General features: G+C 41.0%; 1 protein-coding gene and 1 non-coding gene across 8 annotated transcripts in view; one reads left to right on the forward strand and one right to left on the reverse strand.

The window, feature by feature from the left end:
• Kiaa0232 (KIAA0232 ortholog) overlaps window positions 1–24,220 on the reverse strand; it is a 66,195-nt gene that overhangs the window by 33,526 nt on the left and 8,449 nt on the right. For all 7 annotated transcript variants that reach the window (XM_076938392.1, XM_076938395.1, XM_076938393.1 and 4 more), the window contains exon 2: window positions 9,437–9,931. In XM_076938392.1, coding sequence (XP_076794507.1) covers window positions 9,437–9,667 — 231 coding nt within the window. In that variant the 5' untranslated portion in view covers window positions 9,668–9,931. The remainder of the gene's footprint in view (window positions 1–9,436; window positions 9,932–24,220) is intronic.
• Window positions 8,361–8,495, forward strand: LOC117713226 (small nucleolar RNA SNORA17). Its single transcript, XR_004607402.1, has one exon. It is a non-coding gene; the product is annotated as a small nucleolar RNA SNORA17 (small nucleolar RNA).

Genomic DNA, 24,220 nt, shown 5'->3' on the forward strand with positions numbered 1-24,220 from the left:
GGGATCTGAAATGCACTGTCATGGAAAGCTATGGTAAGATAGTAGTTTAATACATTGTGATTTTATTTTAGTCTCTGTCTTTCTACCTCTCTCTGCTTGCCTCCCCCATCCTCCCCAGTTCCCTCTCTCTCACACACAGACACACAGACACACACACAAACCTGAGAAAAATGTTACAAATAAGTTCCCAAGGAACAAAAGATTTTTATCATATATACTATCTTATGAGTCAAACCCCAAAAAGCTTTACGTTCAAGCTTCTAAGTGGACAGAAGAAGAGGCCTGAACTTGGCATCTGGCAACAGTTTTAGATTTCCTGTCTGGCAGACCTTTGTTTGTACATGGAGAAAAAGCCATCCTCTTACCAGGGTGTCTTCCCTTTGGCATTAGGCTCCTACACTGAATTCAGCATAATCTCCACTAGCTGAAATGGTACAGTCTAGCAGGAAGAAGTGAGCCAACCATTCTGGGATGACAATCATTATGGAAATACTTAAGAGGCAGGTTCCATTTTTGGTCTGGGAGATAAACAAAGGTTTCCAAGGAGGAATGGTCATTAATGCACAGTTAAACACTGACTAGAAATCTGCCAGTTGAGAGGGCAAATTGTGCAGAACAAACAGTGTGCTAACACAAGGCACAGCAAATATGCTCTTTTGTAGGGAATCTGTCTAAAAATATTTGTAGGTCAAAGAATAGATAATTTAAGGAAATAACATAGAAAAAAAAGAAGTATTTCCAAAATTTTTACTGATGAAATTTTAAATCTAATTCAGTAACAATTCTGTGTACTAATAAGAATGTGATTTGTAGGCTGGGGCCATAGCAGCAGGGGCTCTAGTACAGAGGTCCTAGACTCCATCTTTAGGCTAAAAGATGACTAATTCATTGGAAGGAAGAGAACAGTAGACTGATCAGAGTTCAAAGTGAGCATTTCCTACTCATGAAAACCAACAAGCCAAGCCAGGCATAGTCATGAAAGCCTATGGTCCCAAATACCATATATTCAAAGGCTAAGGTAGGAGGATGACTTGAAACCCAAGAGTTCCAGGCCAGCCTGGGTAACATAACAAGACTATTTTAAGAAAACAAAATAAAATTGACCACAAATACTGAGTTCTAAAAGTGATTCTTTTTTCCTTTCCGGAAAGATACAAATCTGGCAAGATACACATAAAATATACCATCTCAGAAGCCTAGTATCATGGCACATATCTATAATCTCAGTACTTAGGAACTGAGGCAGGAGGATCATGAGCATCAGGCCAGCTTGGACTATGTAGTCACACTGTCTCAGAAACAAAAATACCACCAGTGAGATAGATGGCTTCGGGTAAAGGAGGTTGCTGTTGAACCTGAGACCTGAGTGAGATTCCTGGAGACAACCAACTCCTGCAAGTTGTCCTTTGATTGACACACATGTACTGTGGCATGCTTGCCTCCAAACACACACACACACACACACACACACACACACACACACACACACAAATAAAGTAAGTAAAGAATTATAAACACCCATACACACCATCTCTTTGGGTTAGGTATAACACTGACATAATTCACATAATTAAACTTTTGTTTAATTTTGGTGTTAGGGACTGTGATAGTTTGTATATGCTCAGCACAGGGCATGGCACTATTATAAGGTGTGACCTTTCTGGGTATATACCCAGGAGTGGTATAGCTGGATCCTCAGGTAATGTTATGTCCAGTTTTCTGAGGAACCGCCAGACTGATTTCCAGAGTGGTTGTACCAGCTTGCAATCCCACCAGCTATGGAGGAGTGTTCCTCTTTCTCCACATCCTCGCCAGCATCTACTATCACCTGAGTTTTTGATCTTAGCCATTCTGACTGGTGTGAGGTGGAATCTCAGGGTTGTTTTGATTTGCATTTCCCTGATGACTAAGGATGTTGAACATTTCTTAAGGTGTTTCTCAGCCATTCGAGTTTCCTCTGTTGAGAATTCTTTGTTTAGCTCTGTAACCCATTTTTTTAATAGGGTTATTTGGTTGTCTGGAGTATAATTTCTTGAGTTCTTTGTATATCTTGGATATTAGCCCTCTATCAAATGTAGGATTGGTAAAGATCTTTTCCCAATCTGTTGGTTGCCGTTTTGTCTTACTGACAATAGCCAGAAGCTGGAAAGAACCCAGATGTCCCTCAATAGAGGAATGGATACAAAAAATGTGGTACATTTATACAATGGAGTATTTATTACTCAGCTATTAGAAATAATGAATTTGAGAAATTCCTAGGTAAATAAATGGAACTAGAAATTATCATCCTGAGTGAGTTAACCCAATCACAAAAGAACACACATGGTATTTACTCACTGATAAGCGGATGTTAGCCCAAAAGCTTGGAATAGCGAAGACTCAACTCACAGACCACATGAAGCTCATGAAGAAGGAAGACCAAGTGGGGATGCTTCAGTCCTACTTAGAAGGAGTAACAAAAATATTCAAGGGAGCAAATATGGAAACAAAACGTGGGACAGAAACTGAAGGAGGGGCCATCTGGAGACCATTCCACCTGGGTATTCATCCCATGTACAGTCACCTAAGCTAGACACTGATGTGGATGGCTGGAAGTGCATGCTGACAAGAACATGATATAGCTATCTCCTTAGAGGTCTGCCAGAAACTGACACATTCAGAGGACGATGCTCATAGCTAACCACTGATATGATCAAGGGTTTCCCAATGGAGAACTTAGAGAGAAGACTGAAGGAGCAGAAAGGGTTTGTGACCCCATGAGGAGAGCAATAATATCAACCAACCAGAGCTCCCCAGGGTCTAAACCACCAGCCTGGAAGCACATAGGGAGGGACCCATGACTCCAGCTGTATATGTAGGGGAGGATGGCCTTTTCGGGCATAGGTGGCAGAGGAGATTCTTGGTCCCATAAAAAACGAACACAGAGTTGGGGGGGATGTAAGGGTGGAGAGAGGGGAGTGGGGGCAGGGAGGTAGGTGGGGGCATAGCCTCATAGAAGAATGAGGAGGGGGGATGGGATAGGCAGTTTCTGGGTGGTGGGGAAAGTGGGTAAGGAGATAAAATCTAAAATGTAAATATAATACCCAACAAAAAAAATTTTTAAAAAAAGGTGTGACCCTGTTGGAGTAGGTCTTCTTGGAGTAGGTGTCACTGTGGGTGTGGGCTTTAAGACCCTCATCCTAGCTGGCTGAAAGCCAGTCTTCTACTAGCAGCCTTCAGGTGAAGATGGAGATCTCTTGGTTCTGCCTGCATCATGCCTGCCTAGATGTTGCCATGTTCCTGCCTTGATAATGATGGACTGAATCTCTGAATCTGTAAGCCAGCCCCAATTACATATTGTCCTTTATAAGACTTGCTTTGGTCATGGGGTCTGCTCACAGTAGTAAAAACCCTAACTAAGACAGGGATAGAACCCAGGGCCTACAAATATTTACTTTTAGCATAATTTAGGTTTTGTTTTGTTTTGTTTTGTTTTTTTAATACAAAGAAGGCTACACCACAGACATCACCATTTAACTTTAAACATTTCCTCAACCTAAAAGGAACCCTGTGCCTATGAGCACTTTCCATTCATGCACAGCCCTGACTGTGCCAGATGCTAACAATGGAGTCATGTGATGACTGCCCTTTGGGTTTAGCCTTTCATTTAGCATGTCTCCAATGCTCATTCATGCTGTAATAACATGGATCAGTGTTTTACTCGTGTTTAGGACCAAATTAATACAAACTATATGGTTGGAGTGTGTTCTGTTTACCTATTCATCCACAGATATTTAAGTTACTTTCACCTTTGGCTAGCAGCCACATTGCTTTGGACACTCAAATACAAGTTTTGGCATAGACACTGATTTTCAATGCTCTTCGGTATAGATAGAAGATAGACAGGCAGATGATAAATTAATCAGACAGACAGACAGACAAACGTATTGGACTACATTTGAACTGTGTTTAATCTCTGAAGAACTACTTGACAGTTTTCCAAAGCTGCTGCTATATATCCACATCAGCACCTAGCCATCATCTGTGACTCTGTGTTTTTTACTGTCGACACCCTATAATGACAACTGATGCTAAGCCCCTTTCTGTGGAATGAATCAGCACATTGTCTCTGACAAATGTAACTTGGGGCCTTTCTCTGTGCTGAGGTGCAAGAGGTCCTAACCTAACTGCCTGCATATCTTTCAGAATATGACTTCCTCTTCACCTCCATGATAGTATTATTTGAAGTGCCAAAGGTTTTACTTTGGTATGGTCTTATTAATTTATACATCCTATGCTTTTATTCATATAAAATTCATATAAAATTTATTCATATGCTTCTATCTCACATCTAAGCAACCACTGCCTAACCCTAGATTTATAGCCCTTATATTCAAGTGTCTGGTCCATTGTGAGCTAACTTCAATGTGGTAGGAGGCAAGAGTTAAGCTTCATTTTCTTTTTTAGTATCATAAAAAGGCAGAATTCTCTGTGACTCTGCATGGCTCCCTGTGTAGGGGCATCTAATCTCTGCAGTGCTCCACTTCACTGCACGTGCTGCTGATGAGCAAACCTTCATTCTCTGTTCGGTGCAGGGGCCCCAAGACCATCAGCTGAAAGAATGTTCTTTGCACATTGTTGTTACCCACAGACAAAAGGGCTCTCAATGACTTAAGGCTTGTAGTCATAAGGCAGGATTAAACTATCTTATCAGACCTTGTAGGAAAATCTGGAATTGGGACGTAAGCACTCTAAAGTTGCTGTCTTTTCGTTTGTTGCTTCCAAGGATTGTGGACTATTGTGCATATTATGCGTATCCCTTATCAGTTTTAGGACCAGCATGCCACTCTCTGCAACATAAAGGTGCCCAGGGTTCTGATAATGACTGGTGAATGTAAAGATCAGTCTGGGGAATACTGCCATCTTAATGATAACCAGTTTGTTCATCATGAACATATTTTCCCATTCGGGTTTTGAGGTCTTTACACATTTAATGCCTTCTTACAGAAGTTTCACACTTCTGCTAAATGTATTCCTAATATTTAGTCTTTGAAACTACTATAAACTCCCTCCTCCATTTCTCGTTTTGTTTTGTAATACTGGGAATAAACCCAGGGCCTCCACAAACTAAGCAAATGCTCTAACAATGAAATGTAACCCTAGTGGCAAGTGCCCCACCACACCCAATCTGGATATTCATCCCTTAACTTATTGTCTATAACTTATCTTATTGTCTATAAAATTATGTCCTATCTGACTAGAGATAGCTTGACTCCTTTCCAATATGGATGCCTTTTATAATGGTCCTGTTAATAGCCAGTCATAAAAAAGATTTTATGTATTTTGTCTTTGATAATGTCCTCAAACAGATACTAACAAATTCTGGCATTATAGCAAGCCTAAGTTTACTCATTTACAAGGTATTTGTAAAACCGAATCCTCCTGATGCCTGCCTGTTACTATAGTGGTGTGATGTTGAAGCACACAAAGCAGTTTGGTAGGATTTATGACTTAAAAATCTGTTAAAATTTTTACTGTATTATAGACACACAGAGCTGTTTATCCTCTACGTTTCAAGTTGAATTCACTAGAAAACATAAGGAAAATGTAACGAAAATGTAACGAAAGCTACATAAAAATATAGCATAGCACATATACCTTTTGTATTGTTCTTTCTACTATTTCAAGAGCTTTCCCACTCCACATTTTTGTTTTACATATTGTATAATGTATTATAAGTCATTAAATGTTTTATTACAATGAGCTAATCATATTTTAAAAGCAATATAGTATAAAAAGACCCCAAATACTTCTATTTTATACTGCATATAAATGCCCCCACTGCTGAGTTCGTGTAAACTGGCCTCAGGGAAGTCACCTAGCTGTGTGTGCAGAAGGAGGGCTGGCCCTGGCTTGGTTGTTTTCCAAGCTTCAGTGTGACTGGGGCTTCTGCTCTGACTCTCTGGCTGCCTCCTCCTTTCTGCTTGGTTTTGACCTAGCTCCCCGCCCATAGGGCAGATGGTGGTCTTGAGCAGACCCTTAAAGGCACGCCCTGACACTTTGCTTTTAACCACCTAGGGTCTGAAGTGGGGCAAGGGTATAAAGAAGCAGGAACTATTCTGAGACTGGGGATCAATGGGGTGTGCTTTTGAGGGTATATCTTTGTCCCTGCCTGCTTCCCCACTGCCCTTACTATTCACTTCCTTCTCTGTTCCCCAGATGGTAAGAGAAAGAAGCTTCCCACTGCTATGCTTTTTTATCATGCCACACAGTGTAAAAACAATGAAACTAGCTCACTATGGACTGAAATCTCTCAAACTCCAATCCAAAATAATCTTTCCCCTTTCACGTTGTTCCTTGGGGGTGTGTGATGTATGTATGTATGTACGTAAGTATATATGTGTTTATTTTGTCACAGCAACAGAAAGTTCACCAATACATACTTTTTATCTATCTTCTATGCTCTACTAAAAGTCTACTGGTTAATAAACATAAATCAGTAGACATGTGCCACACAGTTTACTCAAAACACTGAATAAGATACTGTGTTTTTCCACAGCCCTATTCTGGAAGTCAGGACATTATCAAGTATCAAAAGCAGATGAGGCAGAAGAGTTCCTCAGGAGACTATTTATTAGCAGCTGCTTTTCTAGACACACTTGTGAGGTGACATAAGGTTAAGTAAGGCTTTGACTGACTTCCTCATGCTGTCTTCTTTCAAAAAGGAGATTGGGAACTGGAGGAAGAAAAAGGACATGGTATTCTAAAACACAGCTGGTGTTACCTCCGTCTGCTGCTAAGCACCCACCCTGCCTCCCACATCTTCCTGTTAACAGCCTCCTCAAGAACAGAGCCCAGTGAGTCTGAATGAGACTGTATTCCCCTCCCCCAGAACCCAGACTATCATTAACTTCAGACCCTAGGTGGTCTCCTTCATTGGGGTTGACAGCTACAGGACGGTGGTTAAGAGCCCTGGCTCATCTCAAGAGAATCCCAGTTTGGGTTCCATCACCCACGTTGAGGGTCTCACAAACTGCAACACTAGCTCAAAGGATCTAAAACGCCCTCTTGAGTCTCCACATAAATAAAACATAATAAAAATAAATTTAACAATAAAATCATTTTTTGTTTAATTTGAACTTCCCTTACAAGCCATGGTACCCTCTGCCTTACGGCTAAGTAGAGAAGTATTTTTGGCAACTGGGGAGATGCTCAGTGGCTAAAGCATTTGCTGTACAAGTGTGAGGACCAGAGTCTGGATTTCCACAACCTATATAAAAACCTAGGCAGGCATGGCAGCCAATGTAATCTTAGCACTTGGTCAGAGAATTCCAGAGGCAAGTTTGCTATGCAAGCTGGAACTGGCATAGTCCGAGTTTAAGAGCCCTGCTAATAAATAGAAAGTAGGTGAGGAAGTCAATTTGATGTCATAGGCCTCTGATTGCCCCTACACACATTTAAATATGTGCACTGCCCCTCCCCCATTTCCACATAGGCCCTATTTCATAGCTCCAACATAGTATGTTTTCCCCCAGCTTTTATCTGTCTGTCTGTAAGCAATGAACCAGAACATGGGCAGAGGACCAAATCTGGGTGGAGACATGCTGTACCTCTGATCCCTTACCCACAAGTTGTTACAATGAATAAGAAACCAAAGAACACGTGACCAAGTCTTTCTGATCCATGTACATACACTCTCCTTTGACTATATCTACACTTTACTCTTGACACCCCACAGCTCTGTAAGTACACAAACACCCTGCCTCAGACTGAGACTCCTAACAAACAACTGTAAGAATGAAAAGTTAAAGTCTTACTGAATACAACTAATTCCCCACAAATTGAAGAATCTATGAGAAATGTCCTCATTTCTGGAAAGATCATTCTTCTGTGTTTATAGAAATAACTAACATCTTACTTGCCTCTCTATATTTTATATTTTTTAGAAAGACGTCAATAAATTAAAAAGCAGATTCCAAAATAACACATCTGCTGATCATGAAGTTTTCAATCCCTTCAGAACCTTACTTGAACTGATGTGTATTCCCAACACTTGGAAGACTAAGGCAGGAATACCAGTTCAGGTACAAGGCCATCCTGGGATATCAAAGTAAAACAGAAGATAAAAATAAATAAAAAACACAAGACAAAACTTTATTTGACCTAGTTCCTAACCAGGGCAATAAGCAACCTAGAAGCCAGGAAATTGCAGAGGCGTGCCCAGCCCAAGGATGACAACACTCGCTCTAGGCAGGTAAAGTATAGAAACATCAGGAGCCCCCCAGAGAGCCTCTGTAGCATTTACTGTACTCTGGGGCTTTTGTATGAGTTTGGAAGGGTAAAGCCAGATTCTTGCCAATATAAATTTGTTCTTCCTCCCCCCCACCCCCCGAGTATTGTCGGTGTGGCTGCTGTGTCACATGTGCCTCAGTAAGTGGCAGAGAAGACAGAGGCTATGTTTATGCTTAGTGTTCTGATCTGTGAATATCTGAATGATTGATTAGTAGGCTCCCTGAAAAAAGTGAGCCTCAGATGACCACTAGACTGACATCAGGGGGCTGGGACAGGAAGCTAGCTTGAGGTGACCACCAGCTCAGTTGCCAGGATCTCAGGGCCGGGAGCAAACCCAAAACTGAGTGGGATGTCAGGCCCCAAGAGAGAGTGAGCCTGAGACAGATGAGGATCCTCAAAGGTGCCTGCTGTTAAACCTGACAGCCTGAGTTCAATCCCTGGAACCTACAAGGTGGGAAGGTGGGAAGCTCCTACAAGTAGTCCTCTGATTTTCACACAAATGTTGTGGCACATGTGCCCTTCCACCTCAAAAATAAATAAAAAAATAAATAAATACAGTTAATACTGTCAACTTGATACCTAGGAGGCAGGCCTAAAGGCACACTTGTGAGGGATCGTCTAGATGATTGGTTCTCACCCTGGGGGTGGAAACCCCTTTGGGGGGTCACACATCAGGTCTCCTGCATATCAGGTATTTGCATTACGATTCTTAGCAGTAGCAAAATTACAGTAAATGTCATGGCTGGGGGTCCCCACAACATGAAGAGCTATATTAAAGGGTCACAGCATTAAGAAGATTGAGAAGCACTGCTCTAGATTAAGGCATCTCTGAGAACATGTGAAGGATTGTCTTAATTGCATTCATGTGGGAAGACCCATCGTAATGGCAGGTGGCATCACTCCCTGAGGAGAGGACCCTGGATTGAAGGGTCAAGCTGAGCACTGGCATGCACACATTAATTGCTTTCTGCTCTTGACTGGACATAATGTGATTGGTTCTCTCTGGCTCCTGCTGCTGTGACTTTCTGGCCATGATGAACCATAATCTAGATTTATGAGACAAATAAACTCTCTCCCTCTTCTGTTAGGATATTTTATCATCAACAGAATGTAACAGACATAGTCATCACCTGTCAGAAAACACTTAATGTGTGTTAGTACCTACCTGTTCCTGCAGGTCGTAGTCATAGCTGTCATGCAGCAGAAGACTGAGGATATACCTAGAATAAATCATGGCATCAATGCCACATTTCTCCAGCTCTTGTCCCAGCCAGGTTTGCACTGGGCCCAATGCATGAAGCAGCGACATGTCAGAAACAGACACAGGGCCTGGATAAGAACTTGAGGTGCTCTCAGATGGCAAACCATCCACAACAACTGTGCAGACAGGGCGCATGAACTTAGGTTGCTGACATCCTTAAAATGCAAAGCATTTTCTACAGCGGACGTTCTGTTGGTATCCGGAGAGGACTTCACTCCAGCAGAAAGGAGAGGAGCTGGACATGGAGGACAGGCAGTGACCGCACAGCAGTCAGCTCTCTACAACACAATTTCCCTCTTCAGGCATGACCAGTGAATCAACACCATGATAGCAACACACAAGGGGATGCAATTTTCAACTTTCATTTCACATTGAGGCAATGTCAGTCTCTGGCAGTACCTACAGAAATGAAAAAGAAAGGAATATGTTACATATACACACAAAGTTATGAGGATGATTTTTATTTTGTTTATTTATTTCAGTTTTTTGAGACAGGGTTTCTCTGTCCTGTCCTCTGTTAGCCCTGGCTGTCCTGGAATTCACTCGTAGACCAGGCTGGCCTCAAACTCAAGAGATCACCTGGCCTCTGCCTCCTAAATTCTGGGATTAAAGGTGTGAGTCACCACCACCCTGCAAGTGGAGATGATTTTTTTAAAGGAAGGTGTTCCTCCTTTTAAAATGTATCTGGTAACTTGAAGAAAAAAAAAATTTTTCCCTGTGGAATATTTGGCATTTTAACTGAGAGACACTGTAAAATTTAAAACTTGGTATCATCTAAAATGAGAACAAAGAAGGTGATATTCTCTGTCTTTTCCCCAGTGACCCAAACATTCATGGTAAAATGTTTACAGAAAATCATTAGGTTCATACTTAAATTCAATGGAAACAATTAAATAGCAGTTTCATCAAAACATTGGTAAAAACAATCTTTAAATTTAAATTCACACCAGGCAGTGGTGATACTCACCTTTAATCCAAGCACAAGTGGGGCAGAGGCAGGCAGATCTCTGAGTTCAAAGCCAGCCTGGTCTACAGAGTAAATTTCAGGATAGCCAGAGCTACACAGAAAAACCCTGTCTTGAAAAACCAACCAAACAAACAAAAATATTTAGATTCACAAGTCATTATTTTGTATGGCTAAAAACTGGGGATAGTGATCAGGAAGTGTCCCAGTTCATAAGGCTCCACTGTCAGACCTGCTGTGGTCGCTCCTGGCTGGATTTCTAATTCAGTGACACTCTTCCTTTAAACACTTTCATTATGTCCAATAGTGGGTTTATTGAATAGAAAATTGTTCTTTATCTTTTGGGTTTGGGGTGTTTGTTTATTTGTTTGTTTTAATTCAGTCTAGCTATGTAGCTTACTAGGAAATGCAAACAGGGAAAGCGACATTGACCAGCCCAGTGTGCTCAGGAACTTCAGCCACTATGCATGGCTCAGAGCGGCATCGTGGGTGAAAGGCAGACCCTTTCTACAATTGACGTATGCCTGAGTTCTCTAGGTATCAGTAAAACTTATACACATTAAATACAGAGACAGACAATTCTAAATCCACTGTACAACTAGACTATTATGTTTTACTAAGTATTTTGCTACTTACAAAAATCCTCACTAATATACTGCCTTCATTAAACTGTGAAAGGTAGTTAAATTAAAGCAAAGATTTTCTACTTTTCATCAGCTGACATTTCCCAGCTGTCTCTCAAAATTAAAACATTTTCCATAAATGATTTAATAAATGTTTGGTTCCCAGGCAAGATATTAGACAGACACCAATTAATACTAGCCACTTGAATCAAACTGACAAGTTACTTAGTGAAAACCAGTCAGACTGAGGAGCCTTGAAATAGCTGAAGGGGAGTGAGAGAATTCAGGCAGCTTGAACTCACAGGAGACCTACAGAAAGGTGTGCACAAAGAAATGTCAGAGACTTGCAATGAGCTATCCTGGAGTATTCAGCAGAGGACCAATGGGTTTGAGCATGTAAGGAACTGAGGCACAGTGTTGGGAGCACAAAGGTCCTTGTGCTCACAGATAAGCACTAGAGAAGCCAGGAATGCTAAACACCCAGGGCTGTTTTGTCAAAGGAAAAGGAAATGTATAACCTGTTTTCTTCCCAGAAGACAAGGAATGGGTGTGGCTAATTGCCTAGGGTCAGTGGTCCTCAACCTTCCTAATGCTGTGACTCTTTAATACAGTTCTCCTCATGTTGTGGTGACCCCAACCATAACATTATTTTTGTTGCTATTTCATAACTGTAATTTTGTAATTTTGCTACTGTTATGACTCATAATGTAAATGTCTGATATGTAGGATATTATAATCTACAGGTTGAGAAACACTAGCCTCAGTTAACACTAGCCCTGTGCTATCCGTAGGGCCAGAACTTACCTGGCTTACCTAAGCTCCCACAAACAGGACCAGAGGTGGTTAATGGTCTAAATGTCCCCTATGCTGTCCATATGACTGAAACCACACCAGATCCTCCCCTAATCCCTTAAAATAACACATGTAAGTTATATTTAGAACCCATCTTCATAGAAGAAATATACTTTGAAAAGACTTTCAATGTAATTATGCCTCTTTGCATAGGGGATGTGTCACACTATAAAACTTTTTTCCAAATCACACTGTACTTAAATGTGCCTAATATAAACTGTCTGATGTTAAACTGTTTAAGTTTGAACCAACATCAGCTACTGAGTCATGCTGAATCAGATACCCTTCTTGCCTCATGGAGACTGTTACTCTGCAGGGTCTGGTAGTCACAGAGGCCCCCACAACAAGGATGAATCCTGTGAAGGATGAATCAGTACCTGATCCCCAACAGCAGCAAGCAGTACCTCCAGTCAAGCCAGGAAACTCCAACTCTGAAAGTCTGGTCTTTTTATTTGGGAAGAATTAGCCATTGTGTAAATACTGGTCTGGTCCTGCCTAACAAATCTTCTGCTGGTTCTTTTTTTGATGGTAGTGGTAATGTCTTGAAACAGCATCATGTAGATCATGATGGGCTGCCTTTGAATCTTCAGCCTCGATCTCTCTAACCTGGTACCACAACCATGTCTGTCCCCAAACAAATCTTACAAGACTCCAAAGAACCAAACTGTTCTCAGTTAACTTTACTGTGAACAAAGCCCAAGGATATTTATAGGAATTTAAAAACACCAGGACCTGAGAAATTAAAATTTACAATGTCTGACAACTATTCGAAATATGAAACAAGAATGAAAAAAAATAAATTCATTTAAATAGACTAAAAGCTGACACACACACTTATGTACTTTAGATATTCACTTTTTCAAAACTGATAGAAACTAAACAAGCAAGATAGTCAAGGACTCCTAGCATATGAAACAAAGAAAATGGCACGGCACAAAAAAATAACTCAAACCTATAATCAACATAAACGCCTAAAGCAGCCAGAGTGAAACAGAGTCATTAAGTATAGAAGCAAAGGTAAGGATGCATCCAGTCCTTACTGGAAACAGTGTAAGAGAGCAGATGCTCAGGTAAAACACTTAAAACACCAAAGGACCCGTCAATCTAGTACTCCATACTTACAAAACTATCTTTCAAAGTCAAGATGAAATAGACTTTTCTGACATGCGAAAATTGACCTTATCCCAACAAACCTGCTCTACAGGAAATATGAAAAGTCATTTAGGCAGAAGTAAAAGTATTCCAGCACAGAGGGCTGGAGAGATGGCTCAGTGGTTAAGAGCACTGGCTGCTCTTCCAGAGGTCCAGAGTTCAATTCCCAGCAACCACATGGTGGCTCACAACCACCTGTAATGGGATCTGATGCCTTCTTCTGGTGTGTCTGAAGATAGCTACAGTGTACTTATGTAAATAAAGTAAATATATAATTCTTTAAAAAAAAAAAAAAAAAAACAAGTATTCCAGCACAAAATGTGGATCCACTTAAGAAAACAAAGACAGCTACAGATGCAGCTACAGCTACATCTGTTCCATTAAATATTTTGTTTGTTTGCTTTTGAATTCCTCTGCATACCCCTGGCTGTCCTGGAACTCACTCTGTAGACCAGATTGGCTTTCAACTCAGATGTCCACCTGCCTCTGCCTCCCCAGTACTAGGACTAAAAGTGTGCACCACTACACCCTCACTAATTATCTCTAGGGGCCGGGTAGATGGGTTAGCAAGTAAAAGCACTTGTCATGAAAGCCTGGAAACCTAAATTCCATCCCTGAAACCCACACGGTAAATGAAGAGAACTGAGTCCTGCGAATCGTCTCTGACCTCCACATGCATGCTGTGGCACACATGCATATGCACACATGCATGCACAAACAAATGTGCAATGATTTTTTCTATTTTTTTAAAAAATAGCTTCTAAAATAACTAAAAACAAATAAAGGGCCAAGTATAGTGGTGTAGATCTGTAACCTTTATATTCTCCAAGTTGTAGGGGGATGTCACCTTCTAGGCCAATTGTTGTTATGTAAGTATGACCTTATCTCAAAAACACCACCACCACACAAACCAGCTATGTTGGTACAAACCTATAAGCTTATGAACATGAATATATGCACATACTCACGCACACATATCAATATATACATAGAGGGGGGATTTTCCCCTCAAATTCCACCTCCAGTAGATACTCCCTTGTCAGTTAAATTTCAGGGGTCATATAGGCCACTTAATTGAACTAGAAAGATTATTTCCCTTGTTTGGAATGTAGTATACTTTAGTGTTATCAACACATGAACATTATTTCACAAAGCAGTGTGCGTTCGTATGGATAGTAGGTAGAGTATGTATGCATGAAGTGTGGAGGCCAGGAGAACCTTGGTGCTGTTCCTCCTCACATGGTATCCACCTTTTATTTAAACACTTGTATCTCACTGGCTTGGCTCACTAGCCTAGACTAACTAGTAATAAGCACCAGGGATTCACCCCTCTCTTCTCTTCAGCACTGAGATAAAAAGGGTATACCACCACACTCTTAATTTTCTCTTGAGATTTATGTGAATGAGTGTCTTGCTTCCATGTATGTCTCTGAACCACATGCATGTCTGGGATCTATGGAGATCAGAAGAGGGTGTTGAATCCCCTAGAACTGGAGTTACAGAGGTTGTGAGCAGCCATATGGGTGTAGGAACTGATCTCAGGTCCTCTGCAAGAGCAACAAGTGCTCTAACTGGTAACCTATCTCTTCAGTTTGCACTGAAGCACAGTCGTCATGCTTACACAGCAAACACGTGATGAACTGAGTCATCTCCTAATCACAGTGCCTTTATGGCATGATAACAAAGACATCTGACTGTTTCTAGACTCCCTTGTGTTCCTGTGAGGCCATTCAGAGCAGCGGGGAAAAGACAACTATGAGAACCTGGCTACTCTGGTGCCAGTACGCTTGCTTCTTTCTGCTCCTTTACCTTATATACTTTTTGTAAGTTTCAAAGAGTTTCTTATAAAGGAGCACACATTCTGCACCTGAAAGCTTAGCATCTCATTAAGTCACACGTTAAACACAGATGCAAATGCTTGCCTCCTTCCCGGCAGCACTGTCACTACACTGTGCTAGAGTACCACACTGCACTGCCCAGATTCAAATCAGTTTCCTAAGCTGAGTATGGCAGCATATGTTAGAATGCTAGTGTCCTGGAAGCTGGACAGGAGAATCTCGAGTTTGAGGCCAGCCTGGCCTGAGACCTGTCAAAAACAACAAAAAAGCCAGTCTTTCTATCATCCTAGCCACACTTAGGGTGCCCCGATACTGTATACAGCTGATTATGGGGCACTCACACTGCACAGGTCTACTAGACACTGGCTTTGACTCATTCCTGCAAACAACCATTTTGAGCTAATGACTTATTCTCTTTTCAACAATTTACAAGACCCTCCCTGTGAAGACAGGGTACAAATCGTGCTTCACAGGACTAAATTCCAACAGGTCAAAATACATTCTGGCTCAATGTACTTGTGGATGGTTCAATGACAAGGTCAGACTGTATGGAACAGTGAAAACAAATGAAGCTCACTGATAAAGTAACCAGGAAAAGGGGTTCAGTTAAAATAGGGAGATACACAATGCTGCAGAGACACAACTCCCTAAAATTTAATGTCTTCATTCAAAAGGGCTGCAACATGGTGGTATCACATACTCATCTGGCTTTGGCAGGGATGCTCAAGGACATCGTTACTGAGTGTCATACACCTGGAACATGGGCGACAAAATGGTCATCATCTGGAACCCAATTAATCCAGGGACAGGATATCAACGTGTGTGTGCCAAAGTATGTCCTGATGCTTTGAAAGCTTCTTCTTGGATGTGAGTTGCTCACAGTCAGCTAAAGCAAGCCTTCTAGCCACACTTTAACACAGCAGTACTCAACTCATGGGTCTTGACTTCTCGGGATTGGGGGGGGGGGGGGAAGTGACCCTTTCAGAGGAGTTGTATAGGAGTTGTATATCAGATATCCTGCCTATCAGATATTGACATTATGATTCATAGTAGTAGAAAGACTACAGTTATGAAGTAAATAATTTTATGGTTGGGTCATGACACAACCATATTAGAACTGTATTAAAGGGCCACTGCTTTAGGAAAGCCAAGAACCACTGTTTTAACAGGAACAGGTGTCCCCAGACACAATGACTTCAAAGGGCAAAATAAGAGGATGTTAGTAAAAATAACTAACTAACTAAATAAGTAAATAACATTGTTAAAAATTAGCATTCTAGTTAGACAGAGGAAGTTTCAGTAGCACATATGAATTAAAACTGTAAAAGAAAAGTGATTCTTAGAAGAGAAAGGTAATTATTCTTAGAGAGGTTTCAAACAGTGTGAGCGCTATTGAAACGCGCCTGCCACCAGCAATGGGAGTCTACCTGCCTCCTCTGTAACTCCTGCAGGCCATCATCTCTGCCAGCACAGGCAGTCACCATCTTCATAAGCATGTCATAGGCACTCAGAGTCTATGACATCCTTTCAGACTACTGCTAGCTTCTGGGGTAGATTTCTACACAAATGAGGCTGCAAGGCTTTCACTGGAAACTGTGACACACTCATGTCCTACTTAGCAGAGTGCTTAGCAAGAGATCAGAACCATGCCGAACTAATGCTTTCCTAATCCAAACACAAGAGAGGAAACTCTCAAGGAGAGGTTTGGGAAATAACAATGTAGCAGCACTGGGGAAACACCTGTGGTTACACCTGTAGAACAATAAAACTGTTGCCCGGGCTTTTAACTCACCTTTTACCACCCCAAAGAACGAAACACAGGCTCCTTACTGCCAGACACTGTGCACAGCACTGGCAACACAAAGACAACAGCCGACAGGTTTTTCCCCTCCGTATTTTCCAAACTCTACTAGTAGGCTTTGGTTTTACTCGAGTACACTACTCTCTTATATGTAATGGGGTGCTTCTACAGTACATGCCCCCAGTTTGTGTTGTAACTGGTCCTTTCCTCACTACAAAGAGTGCATTGCACTGCCTGATGACACACCTGGTTCTCAAAGGTCTACATTACATGCAATTGACTTTCATACAAACAGATAGATAGATAAATGGATGGATGAAGAGATGACTCCGCAGATAAAGGCACTTGCCACCAAGCTTGAGTTCAATCTCTAGGACCCACATGGCAGAAGAGAAGCTGACTCTTTCAAGTTGTTCCCTTGCCTCCATATGCATGCCTACAAAACCATACACACATATACAAATAAATGTACTTTTGAAATATAAATAAATGGAGATGGAGAAGAGAAGGCAGACAAATAGAAGAGAGTAAAAGGCAAGGATACCTCAGATTCTTAGACTCTGGCTTTCAGAAGATCTTTGGGTTTTTTTAGGTTTTTTTTTTTTTTGGGGGGGGGGGTCTGGGAATTCTAAGCAATCTCTGCCTAGAAAGCATGATGTCTACAACATGATGTAGTTACCCTACTTATAAACAAGCCTTACTTGCTGCCCCCAACTTAAGCACACGGTGACTAGAAGGCATGAAGTGTGCCCATACATGAAGCAGTTTCACACTTGTAAACAAATCTTGCTTGCTATTTCTGATTTTGGCACACAATTTGAAACCGACACTTCTCATTTTTTATAGGGGGCCCAGCCTCTAAAGCCTATGTATAGCCAAAAGAAGACTCATGAGGAATCTACAACCCAGACTAAAACTAACACTGGAAACAGCAAAGAACTGTAACAGCTGATCCTGTCGGCTTGCTTCCTCTATGTATCTGAGAAACTCAATACAAATGGACAGTTTTCTAGACCTAGTTTTCTGCCCTATTCTAGAAACATGTTAAGTCTTAGGAAATGAATAAAGCTTCTTTTTAAGATAATATAGTTTAAAAAAAAAAACAAACCTAGTTGTGGCCACATTCTTTCTATGCCAACAGGAAGAGCTGCATAAAGATTAAGAAGCTCCAGTTTTACTAGCCAAGTAGCTGAAACAAACTGATGATCTATACTAGGAAGCACAAATGCCTCAATGACAATTAAAATTCTTTTTATACCACAGGACTGTTCTTAGACTACTATGTGATACTTAGTAAATATCTTATAAAATGGAAGCCTATAGTAGGCCTGCTTAATCTTTACATTCAGGATAAGGATGGTGGCTAGGGAAGCTTCTTTCTGCACTGGGCAGCAGTTGATGCAGACTTGTATCTGTCAAATTGCTGAGAGTGACTAAATAAATGCTCATCCTAATGAGACAGTTGTATCAGTTTCCCATCCCAAGGCTCAGGGAACTGGGAAAGGGGGGCTGGAAGAATGTAAGAGCTGGGGATGAGAAGACACTGTGACAAGACATGGATTGCACTCACGCACTCACTGTAGCTACAGCATCCTGCACAAGGACGAGAGCCATCACAACCAGGCAACAGTCAACAAGCAGCACTACTGGATTCAATGCAATTCAAAAATATATAAAAGGAAGGGAAGCAGGGAATGGAGTGCTTTAGGAGGTGTTAGAAGTAGGACAGGGAATTGGGGTGGACATAATAAAAACACACCATATAAAATTGTCAAAAAATAAATTAGAAGATTGGCTTGTTTGTTTAGACAGGGTTTCGCCATGCAGGCCATGATGTCCTGGAACTCACTGTGTAGACCAAGCTGGTCTCAAACTCAGAGATCTGTCCAACTCTGCAGTCACTGTGATTAAGGAAAGTATGATCATGCCCAGCTAAAAAATATCCATGAGGAAGGAAGGAAGGAAGGGAGGGAGGGAGGGAGGGGGAAGAAGAGGAAGAAGAGGGAAAGGAGACGAAAAAGAGTAATAGGATGATGAAGAGCTTTGTTTATTATTTATTTTTAGAAGTACTTCTAAAAGCTTTGATGGGTGCGTACTAATGTCTCTGGTTTGAAAGCTACATACAGAAGAAAACCCGGGTACCTTCTCACTTTTTAATGACCAGTGTAGATGTTTGGTTTGCTTAGATGTGTTAGATGCCGAGTACTTCAGTAGGGCTACAACATCAGAGTTAATATGCCACTTAAAATGTTCCTTTTCTCTAGCAGGGGCAAACTTCACATTCAACAGTTTACAAAATTAAAAACTTAAGTAAAAGATGATAACCAAAGGGAAGGGAAATGTATATATAGCTAAGATAGACAACTGTGCCCATGCAAAAGTCACAGCTACTAACCAAAATTCCAAGCCAAAAACGAAATTCAGTGGGATAGAATCTTAAAAGATTTTTGGAAAAATAAAGAATGAAAATGAAATTAGGGCAGGTGAGATGGCTCAGCAGGTAAAGGTGCCTGCTGAACAAGCCTAGAAGCCTGAGTTCAATCCTAGAACACATATTAAGATGGACAGAATCAACTCCATAATATCCTCTGAACGCCCCTCTCTCTCTCATCTACACATACCCCCACACACACCACAGCACATGCACCAACACATATACTAATAATACATACACATACATTAATTTCTTAATAAAAATTAAATTGTCTTTAATTTTAAAAACATGAAACTGATGACTCCTGGGAAATTAAACAACTAAATTTTATAAAATTAAAAACTGAGTTAGGAGGTATTAAAATTTTATTCTAAAAAATATATTTAAGTGCATGCCTTTAATCCCAGGACTCAGGAGGCAGAGGCAGGCAGATCCTTGTGAGTTCAAAGCCAGCCTCATCTACATAGTGAGTTCCAAGACAGCCAGAGCTAGAGTGAAACCTTGTCTCAAAAAAAATTTTTTTAAGCAAATTTACCCAGAAACAAACAAAAGTTTTTTGGAATGTCTGTAACTGTAAAGCATGAAACCTGAGGAGAGAACTGTCGAGTATGTGAAAGAATTTACCCTTCACACCAGAGCAAAAAAGGACAAGATCAGAAGAACACCTGCCAGACTACCACCAGCCTGCCTGCTGGAGGTGAGAGACTGGAAAGCTATCTTCTTGCAAGTGGAATAACCAGACAAGGAATTCTTGCCATGCAAATGAAGAAAGTTTTGACTGGTCAATGATACGAAACAGGGTTACAGTTAACTGATAGCTGTCAATCAAATTAATTCATTTGGTTGTTCCTGGTCCACAGCAAAGGTGGCACTGTTTTGTTGTATTGGTTTGTTTGGGTTTTTTTTGTTGTTGTTTTTGTTTTTTGTTTTTCCAGGACACTTTCTGGACCAGTCTTGCATTGTGGAAATTGCTCCATAGGGACCTGCTTCTTTCTGTTTTCTCAGCCATGAATGTTCCTCCATAAAACTTACTCGGTCAAAGTTGAAAACATTTTATCACATAAAATACAAAGATGCACACACTCAAATAAAATAGCAAATCTTTTATTTAAAAGAAAAAGAAAAGAAAAATGAGTCAGGTTTCTAACAACTACTTACACCAAAACTGTATCATGGAAAAATACACTGCAGTGGAAACCCCAGCCACGAGCCAGCCCTCTCCATCATAAGGCAATGTATGAAACACTCTCATCAATGGGACTACCTATCTTAATTTTGAATCTCCAAAAACTGTGAGCCAAATAAATCCTTTTTATATGCAATGAGGCTACCGTAGATACTTCATTAAAACAATAAAGAAATTGGTTAACACACACACACAATACCCTTTAACAAACTGAACTTCAACTTAAAGCTTATCCTAGCATTCCTTCAGAGAGTCCTAGCAAAAGACTACAGCAAAAATATAGACAGGTATAGAGGAATGTCTGTAACTGCAACCATTTGGGAGAATGAGGCATGAAAAGTCCAGCTCTGGGGATACATGTGGGGAATCCTCCCCATCATATCCCTGCAAAAGATGCAGTTGGACTCAACTTTGAAATAGAAATGCATTGGCTGTTACGTCAAAGGTGTTTTAGTAAACACAGCTGAGTGAGAAACAGATTCCAGGGTGAAAGCAAAACAAATCCCTCCCTACTCATTTAAACATCTTCATCCCAACTACATACCAGTAACAGTTCATGCACACGCACACGCACACGCACACGCACCTGAAGTGCACTGTGACATAGCTCTTTTAACTCATTACCCTCATGTATTTTACATTCGATAGAACTGAATGACTCACGTTAAATACTTTCTTGGGCACACACCATGCCCTCCCTCCACACACACACCCCCACATTCTTAGAATTCATTCATTCACTACTCAGGTTAGAAGCGTGCACACACAGAGAAGATCATCAAGCATTCTGTATTCACTGCCCCAATGCCTTTATCTGTAACTCAGACACTAGCAATACAAGCTCATCTTCTGGAACAATACTATCATTCCTAAATCTCTGGAACAGGTTTTAAGAGATTAGCAATACACAAATTCCAATGATTAAGAAAAGCAATAATCATAAAATAACCAATACGAAAAACTCCCACTAATATGCTGCTCCAGGGAAGGAGCTCCATTTTATACTGGATCCAACAGGTACCACTTTGAAGACTTAATTAGTAGGGCACATAAATAGCATCATCAATATTTAGAGTGTTGACATTCAAACATAATTCCTCATTTATGTGCTCCCAAGCCAATGGTGGTGCTGGGGGTGGAGTGATGCTGCCAAGAGACAGAATGGTATGGACAATGCTTAGCAACAGGGAAAAGTTTTAGAGGTTTCAACAGTTACTCCAAATATGTTTTGGAAGATTAAAGTTAAAAAACAGATAATATCAAACAACTCTGATTTCCCACTAAACTTCCTAAGTTGTATACAAAAATCTGTTTACCTACAGATAACCTTATTTTCAAGATAGTTTAAGATTCTATACTGACTTTGTACAAAAGCCCTCTCCAGTTCATCCCTAAGCCAAATAAGAAATGTAGGCACAGCTAGAGAGATGACTTCTTCTTTATATACATGTATTAGAACTAAATCTGTGGGCACTATCATAATAAAGTAGTGTAAACTCACACCTTTAATCAAAGCAGGATCACTTTAATCACTCAGAAGAGAAAGGCAGGCAGATCTTTGTGAGTTTGAATATAGCCTATTCTACATACCAAGTTCTAGGCCAGCCAGGGCTACACAGAGAGACCCTGTCTCAAAAACAAAACAAATGTAAACAATCAACCAACTCAACAGTATGATTTGAATCTGGTATATTGTCTGCAGACTCCTGTTTAAATTGCTTGGTTCCCAGCTGGTGCCATTATTTTGGGAGGCTTTAGAAATTTTGGCAAGTGGGTCTAGTTGGAGGAATAGGTCACAGGAAAGGGGGACCTAGTTCCCTGGGAGGATGCTATCCCTGACCATACATCATCTGCTCTGTCATCCACCACGATATGAACAGCCTCTGCCATATGTTTCTACTGACACTCCCTGGCCATGTCTTCCTGACCTGACAGACTGAACCCATGAGCCAAAACTCACCTTTGTCTTCTGTAATTTGCTTCTGTTGGGCATTTGGTCACAACCAATGAAAAGCTCATGTGGAAAAATGATACCAAAAGAAGGGTCTGCTAAGACTAAATATATTCAAGTAGCCTCTGGAAATAATTGGTGGGAAAAATTTAAAAGAGTTTATAGAATGGGAAAGAGAAGCTCCAGAATAGTAAAAGACCATCATAGGATTCTGGTGGGGTTCAGATGGCCTCTGTAGAAGGCTGAGTTTAGAAGTTGAAGTAGTAGAAGTTGAAGAGATGGCTGAGTGGTTAACAGCACTGGTTGCTCTTACAGAGGATCCTAGTTCAATTCCCAACACCACAGGACAGCTCACAACTGCCTGGAACTCCAGTCCCAGGAGATCAAACAACTGCTTCTGGCTTCCTTGGGTACTACTCACACCTGGTACACAAGCATTCATGCAGGCAAAACACCTATACATATAATATAAAATTATGGGGTACAGAAGAAAAAAAACTAGTGAGTTAATTACTGTAGTAGACAAGCATCTGGGCTGAGGTAATGTTGTTGCCTGAAGCTTCTAGCCAGGTTTTCAGTGACCTGACAAATATGAAATCTACCCAGAACAGGATTAAGTTGGAAGCTGTAGAAAAAAAGTGTGTGGCTGTGGTAGCATATCCCAGTGCCTAGGGAGGCAGTATGAGGCCAGCTTGGTCTACAGAGCAAGTTCCAGGACAGCCAGGGTTACAGAGAAACTGTCTCAAAAAAAAAAAAAAAAAAAAGAGTGTGTTTCTATTAAAGAGACTAGAAGCCATAAGGCCTGTCATTGGACAGTGGGAAACTGGCCAAACTCACCTATGACAGTGTCTTAGTTAGGGTTTTACTGCTGTGAACAGACACCATGACCAAGGCAAGTCTTACAAGGACAACATTTAATTGGGGCTGGCTTACAGTTTCAGAGGTTCAGTCCATCATCAAGGTGGGAGCATGTCAGCACTTAGGCAGGCATGGTGCAGACAGAGCTGAGAGTTCTACATCTTCATCTGAAGGCTGCTAGTGGAAGACTGACTTCTAGGTAGCTAGGGTGAGGGTCTTAAGCCCATAACCACAGTGACACACCTACTCCAACAAGGCTACACCTCCTAATAGTGCCACTCCCTGGGCCAAGCATATATAAACCATCACAGACAGTTTTCAGGGGAATATAACTATAAAGTCCTGTGAAAGACTTTCCTTTGATGGAAGTTACCTAGGGGAATATTTCCCTAGGTCCAGCCATCTATAGCTGTGCTCCAAATAAAACCTGTGACTGACTGAATTGGAGGCAAGCCACATGATGAATACTGGTTTTGTGGGTATGCTAAAGGCTACAGTTACAGAGATATAGAGGCTTGCTTCTACTCAGACTTGTTAGGAAGACTAGACAATGTGTAACAAGGTCAGATTCCTTGAGTGAATTTGTGAGGGGACAGTCTAAGTCACAACAGAGACATCAAGATATTGGAGATACCAGAAGCATGGAACATCTGCCGAAGAAAGATACCAAATAGAACCAGTACCAAAGAAGGATCATGTGGAGTGGGTTGGCAAGGTCACAAAACAGAGCTACCTGGGCCACTGAAACTCAGATCACATCACCACTGGGCTTAGGAGTGACAGGACTTGTTGTTTGCCAACCTGGGTTTAAACTTTGCTTTGGTCCACTCTTCCTTGCTAGTTCTCCATTCTGTTTTCTCCCTTTTAGAATGACCATGTTTATTATGTCATTGTACACAAAAATGTGTAATTTCATTTGTGATTTTACAAGGTGTCATTAAGTACTTTCCTCATCGCTGTGACAAACTATCTGACAAAAGCATCTTAAAGAATGATTCTCTTTGGCTCAGTCTGAGGATCCAGTCGATC

Source organism: Arvicanthis niloticus, chromosome 7 (assembly GCF_011762505.2).
Source record: "Arvicanthis niloticus isolate mArvNil1 chromosome 7, mArvNil1.pat.X, whole genome shotgun sequence".
Taxonomy (NCBI): Eukaryota; Metazoa; Chordata; class Mammalia; order Rodentia; family Muridae; genus Arvicanthis; species Arvicanthis niloticus.